Source organism: Biomphalaria glabrata, chromosome 3 (genome assembly GCF_947242115.1).
Source record: "Biomphalaria glabrata chromosome 3, xgBioGlab47.1, whole genome shotgun sequence".
Taxonomy (NCBI): domain Eukaryota; kingdom Metazoa; phylum Mollusca; class Gastropoda; family Planorbidae; genus Biomphalaria; species Biomphalaria glabrata.
The window spans coordinates 10,807,796-10,818,636 of NC_074713.1; the positions used below are offsets into that span (position 1 = coordinate 10,807,796).

Below are 10,841 nucleotides of genomic sequence, written 5' to 3' on the forward strand. Positions count from 1 at the left end.
CTTTATTTGGTTAATAACTTTAATGATATCTTTTTTAGTAATTATAATTATTGCAATAGATGAAATGAACAATAATGGCAAAATAAGAACAAGATTTTTTTTTTTATTGAGTATGATTTCTTAATCATAGTAAAACTAAATATATCAGAGAACAAATTTTAATGAGACAAAATAAAAATGAATTAGCAAACTGCTATATAACGATCGGAAATTAAAAAATCAGGATTTTTTATTTTGCTATAAGAAAATAAAAAATAATTGATCTGGCAAATAATTAACAATGTTATGCTTTCTTGTAAATAAAAGTTTTAAAAAAGTTAGGCGAAGATGAAAAGTATTTATAATGATTTTATTTGAGACCATTATGTCTAGGTACAGAAATATATTGCACAAAGAGGGAAAAAAAAATTTTGGAATCATTAAAGTAGTGATGCTTAGAAGATGAGCTCCAGTGAATCAGTGGATGTCCTTAAGTTTAGAAAGTTTAGTTACATTCAATACATTGAGAAGGTAAATAGAATCTGCAAATCTTTTTACAAGTCTGAAAGTAACTTATTTTAAGTTTTATTATGTCAGTTTTTCAAATTAGAAGGAAAACTCTGAATCCAAACCTTGTGGCTATACCCAAACATAGGAATTTTGAGAGTTGACACTGATGAAAAATCAGGAGCAGGTGACTCATAGGTTGCTTGCGGTACACAGTACTGCAGCCTGGCAGCCACAGATCCCAATATGTATTGACCATTGATGTTCCATTGAGTTGCATGGAGAGGGAAGTAAAGCAGTGTGAGCAATTACATTGCGACCAGAGCTTTCATCTTATTTCTATGTAATGAATTATAGTTATTCCAAGGCTGAAATAGGCCAACTATTTCACACTTGCAAAAACTATATACAGCATCACAGCACTTTTGGGGACACAGTGGCTGAGTGGTTAAGCACTTGGCTTCCAATCCTGGGGTTCTGAATTCAAATCTTGGTGAAGACTGGGATTTTAAATTTCATGATTTTTTGGGAATCCCTGAATCCACCCAATTCTAATGGGTACCTGACTAGTTGGGGGAAGTAAAGATAGTTGGTCATTGTGCTGGCCACATGACACTCTGCTCATTAACCATTGGCCAAAGATACAGATGACATTAACATCATCTACCCTATAGATCGCAAGGTCTGAAAGGGGAACTAAACTTTACAGCACATTTAAGAAAACAAGGTTGTTTTTTTTAGCCCTGACTGCAGCAGTTCAGATCAACACTTGATAAATCACAGAATTTCTTCAAACTATTTCATTGCTAAACATGGCAGAATGGCAAAACAAAACCAAATACATATATACAATTTTCAACACTAACTGAAAGAAATAGAATTAGGGATATCATAGAAACAATGAAATTGCATCTAAAAATTAAACAATAGATAATTAATTCTAAACAATTTTTGAGTATTGAAACATTCTTATGCAGCAGACAAGTCTATGCATTTCTGAGAAATCTGTCTTACTTTAAAAGAAAAAAAATGTTCCCTCAGAAATTCAAGTTGTTCTCTTACTTAAAAACAAATATCAAACAGTAAAGATTTTTCATCAAATCTAACTTGTAGATTTTATAACATAATTTCACTGAAAAACAGAAATCTTTTAAAGAAGATTATCATGTACTAGAAACAACATCATGTGTGATAATGTGGAAAAGGTGAAGACTTGCTATTTTTCTATCGCACAGACTTCAAATGAGCGTACAGCATAAAACTATCTAGAAAAAGAAAAATTGCATAAAAATTGAAGACAGTAACTAACTTTCACATTCTTCTTTTTAAATTAATTTCTGAGAGTACTTAAAAAAAGTGGAAACTACTTAGGCCTAAAAATGTTTGAAACATTTATGCATCCTAGCTGTTTCAGATAATAGCCTACACATTTGTATAAGTAGTCTAGTTGATTCATCGACTACCACCATCCTCTGGTATCTCTGAGGTAGCATAGGTCAATGTGTACTGCTGCGTGTCAGTCTGAGTGGACATCTCATGTGTGACCATTCGAATGACTGGTGTCTTGGTGGAGACAAAGCGCTTCTCTGTTCTCTCATATTTAACTGAAACATGGCTTCGGAAGGTCTTTATAAGGTACAAAGTGGATAAAAACATTAGCAGAAGACCTGTGAAGTAAAATGTTGTTGTTAAAAATTGCCACAAGACTAAAAAAATGTGATTACAATGTTTAGAAATTGAGAAAGGGATGGGTTGCCTTAATCAGCCAGGAAAACCAATGACTTAGTTTCAAAGAATTATTTTAGGTCACTAATTAACAAGCATGACTACATGGACACATGGATATATGTAAAACATAAATATCTTCAGTTAAGTAGGGAGATCTGTCATTTATAAGATAAGATCATTTAAACTTTATTAGCTATTTTTGACATAATGTACAAATTAAGGTACTTTCTTTTTATTTTAAAATCTTGCTTTAAATCTCCGACTTTCAACTTAATCATTTAGTATTTACATTTAGTATCTCTCACTAGTTGAGATGAACAATTTAAAAAAAACAACTAAGTAAGCCACACATGCTTGTTAAAAAATAGACTTTTGGTAGATCATTCCTTATAGACCTTATTGTGTTTGACATTTGAAAAATACAAAATTATAAAATTACTACTTAGCTCATATTAAAAAACAATGTATTGTCTTAATTTGCCATTAGCATTTATTACTAAAATTAACAGACAATGTTAGACATTACAAAGTAATTTACCACTGACAATGTTAAACACCACAAAGTAGCTTACCACTGACAATGCTAAACACCACAAAGTAGCTTACCACTGATAATGCTAAACACCTCATAGTAACTTACCACTGACAATGCTAAACACCTCATAGTAGCTTACCACTGACAATGCTAGACACCACAAAGTCACTTACCACTGACAATGCTAAACACCACAAAGTAACTTACCACTGACAATGGTAAACACCACAAAGTAACTTACCACTGACAATGCTAAACACCACTAAGTAACTTACCACTGACAATGCTAAACACCACAAAGTAGCTTACCACTGACAATGCTAAACACCACTAAGTAACTTACCACTGACAATGCTAAACACCACAAAATAACTTACCACTGACAATGCTAAACACCACTAAGTAACTTACCACTGACAATGCTAAACACCACTAAGTAACTTACCACTGACAATGCTAAACACCACAAAGTAACTTACCACTGACAATGCTAAACACCACTAAGTAACTTACCACTGACAATGCTAAACACCACAAAGTAGCTTACCACTGACAATGCTAAACACCACAAAATAACTTACCACTGACAATGCTAAACACCACAAAGCAACTTACCACTGATAATGCTAAACACCACAAAGCAACTTACCACTGACAATACTAGACACCACAAAGTAACTTACCACTGACAAAGCTAAACACCACAAAGCAACTTACCACTGACAATGCTAAACACCACAAAGTAGCTTACCACTGACAATGCTAAACACCACAAAGTAGCTTACCACTGACAATGCTAGAAACCACAAAGTCATTTACCACTGACAATGCTAAACACCACAAAGTAGCTTACCACTGACAATGCTAAACACCACAAAGTAGCTTACCACTGACAATGCTAGAAACCACAAAGTCATTTACCACTGACAATGCTAGAAACCACAAAGTCATTTACCACTGACAATGCTAAACACCACAAAGTAGCTTACCACTGACAATGCTAAACACCACAAAGTAGCTTACAACTGATAATGCTAAACACCACAAAGTAGCTTACCACTGACAATGCTAAACACCACAAAGTAGCTTACCACTGACAATGCTAAACACCACAAAGCAACTTACCACTGACAATGCTAAACACCACAAAGCAACTTACCACTGACAATGCTAAACACCACAAAGCAACTTACCACTGACAATGCTAAACACCACAAAGCAACTTACCACTGACAATGCTAAACACCACAAAGCAACTTACCACTGACAATGCTAGACACCACAAAGTAACTACCACTGACAATGCTAAACACCACAAAATAACTTACCACTGACAATGCTAAACACCACAAAATAACTTACCACTGACAATGCTAAACACCAAGCGAAAATCTTCTAAAAACAGTGGCACTGACATCAATAAATAAAGGATGAACTTCCTCCAGTTGTCCACCCACATTATAGCTGACCACACACGACAACAACATCCTTGGCGCCTGAAAGAATACAACTAAGAAATATCAGAGTTGCACATGCATAGGCAAGTGGTTAGTTTTTTAAGTTTTTTAAAACAATTATTTCCCTTTTTGTCAGGACTAAGCCTATATGAAACTGTCATTCAACAAAGTTTTCATTAAGTTAAATTATTTAATTCATTGAAATAGAAGTTAATTCAAGCTTCTTCAAAACAATTAAATATGTTGAAATGTAAATAAAATGTATAAAATAGTTGTAGGTTATTGTTATTTAGATTGCATTAAAAATTATTTGCAAGTATTTTGAACTTATTCAACTATTCATTGTTCAATTACATTTAAATATGAGTGTCTTTTACACTTTGCATAGCTAAAGGTGTTCTGACCCATAATGTATGTAATAAAATTATAATAATGCTAAATTTAGACATTTAAAATATAAATAATATATAAAGTGGTTTTTTTTTTGTGACGGTGCCGGTAAGGCACCTTTTTTAATATGGGGAAATAATTATTAATTTTCTTGCATTTTAACGTTTATTATTAATTTGTTAATAGTTTAAAGTTAGGCAATCCATCACATATATATATCGACTTACACACAGCACGCCGACTTATCCACTATCCAGGTTAACTCAAAGAACGTCACCAGTGTAGACACCCCACTGCAAAGTAGAAAAAAAAGTGTGGTAAACTGGGTGCGTAATGTCAACAAAGTTAGGACTATAATTGTCTATAATATAGCTTCTTCGACCACAGAGTGAAAGACGCATAGAAATATAGAGCCAGTATGACATTTAGTCTGCTAATCTCTAGAAACTTAACACAGTTTTTTTTTCTAGCGATGTAGGCCTTTCTTTTTAAATCCAATAATAATCCTCTTGTGACATGACAATGCAATTATGGATGGCTGTGTGGTCGTGTGGCATGCACACTGGACTGTGGTATTGATGGTCCCATGTTCATACCCTACCCACTAGCATCACCCGTTGACCTCCGGGTGGACTTGGCTAGAATAAAATTATCTAAATAATCTAAAAGAACGTCCAAAACAGGGAAAACATTTTACCAACATTTGTACAACTAGAGATTGCTGCCATCCTGCAGGAGGTCAAGGCTAATAATCTTCGCGTCTGAGTGAAAGCCCGAAACATGTAAAATTAGCAGACGATCCAGACATATTTTTAAAGCAATATTTGTTTTAAGTGTTATTTTAAACTGCATTTTTATTGCCATTGAATGGGCTTAATAAAAATAATTCTTAAATATTTTTCTTAAAAGTTATTTTAAATAAGAAAAAAAACAACGATCTTGACTTTTTAAAAACTTATAGATAAGCAATATGTTCTTTTTTAATGCCTATAGATATACAATCCTTTTCATGTGTTTCGTTGCGTTTCGAATGTTTATTATACGTCCCACTAATGAAAAGGAATAACTTTGAATAATTACTCTAGCTTATAACAAGTCACGTGGTTGAGGGAGGGGGTAACAGTGACCTTCAAAATAAATGTCAACAACTAACTGGAAAGTTCATCTTACACAATCGTCATAATAGACTACTGGAATGCGCTAGAGGTCAATGCTAGATGCACTCATTTTCCAAGCAGGTCTAAAGCCTTATGTAAAACAAAGTTTATGAATGAACAGGACTTCCTCTACAGTTAAGAATATTTTTAGCTCTGCTGATGCGTGAAATAGTAACACATTTTCATATAAACAAATGAAACTAAAGTAATGTCAATCGACATAGGTGTGTTATTACACCATCATACGCAGCGTAGGAACAGCTGTGAATAGCTATTACTTACTATTATGTGTCTTTGTTTAAAAATAAATAAAGTAAGGGGGATGATCGATAAGGAATGTGATACTTACATGAGGTAATACCCCACGTAACTGTTGTTGTGGTCCTTGATGATTAGTACTGTTGACACCCATAACACTGGGAAGACATCAATACGTTTAGATAATAGAACAGTGTTAAACAAATGGAACATTAGCAAAGCTCATGCCTCATATTTTTTGTTGGGGGGGGGGGGGGGGGGAGGGGGTATTTATTTATTTTGTCTCTTACAAACAAATGTAGTTAAACAAAAAAAAAGCTTCATTACTTCCCCTGGATAAAGTCTATATAAAGGCTAATGCGAAAGGGGTCGATTTTTATAGGGCATACATTTTTATTTTCTTACGTATTTGTCTGCCATATAACATTTCACGATACAAGTGTACATGGACATTTATTTCATTGGTTTTAACACCAATAACGTTATTAGTCGCTCATTAACCAGTTGAAGTTGGTATTATTCGTTCTTCTGACTTAACTTCGCGTCATGTACAAAACCCTAGGAACCAAAACATTTATCCTGACAGCGTTTGGGAATCTACACAAAACGACAGTGATAACGGTAGCCTTACACTTATCAGTTCATCAACGAATTAGAACGAATTTATTCAGGCCTAAAGAACTAGTGTCGTCTGGGAAATAGGCCTACTCATAAAGATAGAGGCATATTTCTTATTCCTTATGCTAGGACTAATTCGTATAAGTGCTCCTTCTTTCTTATGGTCATTAAAGAATGTAATGGGTTGCCCGAATCAGCTAGGAAAACCAACGACTTAGCACTAATTAACTTGCTGCACTAGATTGACACATGAAATGCGTAGGACGTGATAATCTTCTCTTTTGAAGTGACGTCTGTAATCTTTAAGATAAGATACAAGGTTACAGTTACAAGGTTGCTTTGTTACCATGACTACAGAAGAACAATTACAGCTCAATCAGCAATGATGATCGCAGTTCAATCCGGAGTGAAAAATGTAACAGACTCAACTAGGAAACAAAATCGAACCCTAGACCTTGGGCTCTGAAATGACTCATGATTAAAGTCACTCTACCAAGAGTGCAGACGAATAAGTAACGAGGCCAACAAATACAAACAGATACTACAGCCACCAACTGTTGTTGACATTGTCTGGGTTTAATTTATGTTAATGCATTTGTGTCAGATATTTCTGATTAGAACAAGAACGGATGAGCAATCCAGTCAGGTTGGATACTCGCGAGGTAACACATGTTCAGCTGGTATTATTAAGCTAGCATCAGGCGCTATTTTGAATACCAAATTAGATGGCGAATAAGTGTATGCGTTTCGTGTGTGTGACAAGCTGTGAACTGACCTATAGATTTAGTTGTGTGCCTGAACATGGAATGCGTGTCGATTTTGAGGTTGCTGTTGGTCTGTTGATATGCAAGTAAAAATATTAAAAAAATATATAAAAATTTATAGGACAGATGATGTAAAGGTCATTTGTTTCTATGACTAACGGTTTACAAGGGTGTCGTGTGGTCAGCACAACGACCAACATCTTTACTTTCCCCAACTAATGTCAAGTACCCATTAAAGTTGGGTAGACTCAAAAGCTTCAAAATCCCAGCCCCTACCGAGATTCGAACCAAGGACCTCTCGGTTCGGAAGCCAAGCGACCCCACTTGTTGCCCCTTCCATTTTTTTAAAGCAATATTTAAATTGAATAAAATTGCTTCGATTCTTTTAAATCAATATGTAATTAATTTTTAGAAGATGTTGAATAACAATAATAAATTATTAAACGTTAATGTTAGGTTAGCTAAGGTTATTGTGTCTTGACTTTTGGAGATAAGGCTCCAAAGTTAGTCAAAGTATAGGCCCTACTATTAAACTCCAAAGTTATCATGACTTTAAATAACTTTTGTGCATACTGTGGAATTCCTTTTCTTGGTTGACAAAGGTAAAGGCCCTTTAGCATATCCTTCAGATGTAGAAGACAGCAGATGTAGCTTAATTGACTGTCATTCATAAAATCAAACAACATTTCTCCGTTGACGCTGCAATCTTTTCCCCTTTTTTAAAAACATATTAGTGATAGCACTTCGAACTAGGTCCTACCCTACAGGCTTATGTTTTGGACAAACTTTTGCTTATTGTTAAACTCAATATGTTCTCTGTGGAGGAGTTTAATTTTGTTTATTTGATTAGCGTTCTGGAGGGTTTGCCTTTATCCTTCACCTCAGATTCACCAGTTTCTTAGTATGTTGGACTTTAAGGGCACCACACATGATCTGTTTATATTTTCTTCCTTATTTCATTCCTATTGCTTCTTTTTTCTGTCTCCTTTTCTCTACTACTGCTGTTGCTTTTACTATCATTAATTATTATAATGTTAAAATAAAAATCTTTTTTTTTTTGGAGCGTATATTAGCTCGTCTATATTTTAAACTCCTGTTTAACTCCGTGCACTACACTTATTAGGTCTACTCAGCGCTAACTAATCAGCAGAAAATATAAATTTGTTAAAAACTTACTCTAATATTTTATCATAAATCTATGTAAAAAAAAAAATTACAAAATATCTTAGGCCAAGGGTATAAAATATTTCTGAAATTTCATAATCCTAATGCAAATAGAAATAGCGAAAAAGTCTGAACTTCTAATCAACAAAAAAAAATCAGAAGTTATGAGGATCAACAACAGACAAGAGAACCCAATCATGCTACAGGGAGAGCAACATCCTTGATACAGACCACTTCACTTATCTGGGAAGCAGAGTTAGTAAAGACGACGGAGCTGATGATGATATTCTAATTCGGATCAATAAAGCTAGGTCTGCCTTTTCAACTCTTCAAATAATCTGGCGCTCTAAGGCACTATCTCTACATAACAAAATACGAATCTATAATACAAACGTTAAGTCTGTCCTTCTATACGGTTCAGAAAACTTTCACTAAAACAAATATGGAAAAGCTCCAGACTTTTGTTAACAGATGCCTACGCCGGATATTAGGAATTAGGTGGCCAGAAAAGATAACTACTATCGATTTGTGGGAGAGAACTAGACAAAAGCCCATAGCCCAAGACATCACAAAACGAAAATGGAGCTGGATAGGACACACCCTGCGAAAACCAGCTACCAATGTTGCAAGGCAGGCACTAGACTGGAACCCACAAGGAAAGAGGAAAGTGGGCAGACCCAAGCAAACCTGGAAGAGGTCAGTCATCAGTGAAGCTGAGGGTACTGGAATGACATTGGAGCAGATGAAGATAGCTGCTCGAGTCGAGTTCGGCGGAGAGGTGTGGTTGCGGCCCTATGCTCCCCTGGGAGTACACAGGATTAAGTAAGTAAGTAATGCAAATCTTAAAACTTGGATAAAAGCAATCAAAAATATAGTTTCCCCTAAGATTAACATTTGTTTAGCGGTAACAATCAAACATAAAGGAGGGGAAAAAATAAAATTTTGCATAAACAACTTTTATATGTTGGATACTGTCTGGAATAAAATGCAGGGGTTTAGAGATATCAAGAATTAATGCAGGAAGATGTTTCGAAATGCATAAACCATGCCCTACCATCTCATGACATACAAATACAAACTACTACCTATGCCCTACAACTGCGAACCCTTTACTTTACCTAATCTAAGAATACCCAAGATGTGTACGACCACTGTTCAAAGAAGATTTTTCTATTAATAAAAGAACACTATACAGATTACACTTTTAAAACCTTAATACCTATTCATGTGTTATATTAATAGGCTTACACAATACAATCCATTACCTGCTATAGTAATAAATCCAAAACATCTGGCTATTGTCTTGATATTGGCCAATACGAATGACTGAGAACGTTTTTCTTCGTCTAGTTGCAAGGGCTGGTTCTCCGTAGGGGTTGTCATCCTTTCCAATTTTCTTCTCTAACCCTACACATACACAATTTGACGTAAACACAATTGTTTATGATCGATTTCTTTTTTTTAAAATGTAAAATACACATACACATAGAGTTTTAATAAGTAACAAAATTAATAATATATCTCTAAATCACATTGTGAGAAAACGACAATCTCAAACTTGTGAAGAAATGCTGTTACATCGTCTGCTTAAAGAATTTCACGGCGTTTCATTTATCAACAACCTATAGTTCAAATCTTTCCATGTCGTCTGCTAAAAGAAATTCCGCTTCATTTATCAACAACTTGAAGTCGAAATCTTGACACCATCGTCTGCTCAAAGAAATTTAAAGTGTTTTATTCATAAACTTCTACATGCGTTTTCCCCTTTATGAAATGTAACCAGCCGCCATCGAATATCTTCAATGTCGTCTGCTACCTTTATGTGTTTATTATAGTGTGTACCGTCACCTTTACAGCTGCACAGCCTCACCATTGAGTGTATGTGCGTGGTATGTGCACGTGAGTCCTATTTACTCACCACGACTCTATAGCCAACACACCGCTGTCAACTAATAAATGCTAGCATTCTCCAAGTGCTGACTATAAGATTAACTGTAAAGAAGGAAAAAGCCTAATCAAAGAACATATGTTTCAACATTGATTTTCCAATTGCTGTTTAAAGTTTATTTTGTTATATTTTTAATCGATATTTTGGTCGCTTTCCAAGATCGATCGTGTCCAAATTTTAATACTAACACATCTATAGGGTCTAAGATTTGTGGTGATGATAGATTCGTCTTTTTTGACAGCTGACATTTTAAACAATGACCGATTAACTTTTTAGCTCAACGACTCTGTGGTTGTCAAACACAGACATGATCACAAAAAAAAAAGAAGCATCGGA

At 34.7% G+C, this 10,841-nt stretch overlaps 1 protein-coding gene across 1 annotated transcript; it reads right to left on the minus strand.

Moving 5' to 3' along the window:
- Positions 1-128: 128 nt before the first annotated feature.
- On the minus strand, positions 129-10,564 carry LOC106071161 (uncharacterized). Its single transcript, XM_013231202.2, has 5 exons — positions 9,823-10,564; positions 6,103-6,169; positions 4,824-4,889; positions 4,112-4,245; positions 129-2,153 (listed from the first exon to the last, which is right to left on the minus strand). The coding sequence occupies exons 1-5, from the start codon at positions 9,938-9,940 to the stop codon at positions 1,939-1,941; spliced, it is 600 nt and encodes a 199-aa protein (XP_013086656.2). The 5' UTR covers positions 9,941-10,564; the 3' UTR covers positions 129-1,938.
- Between the last annotated feature and the right edge of the window lie 277 nt (positions 10,565-10,841).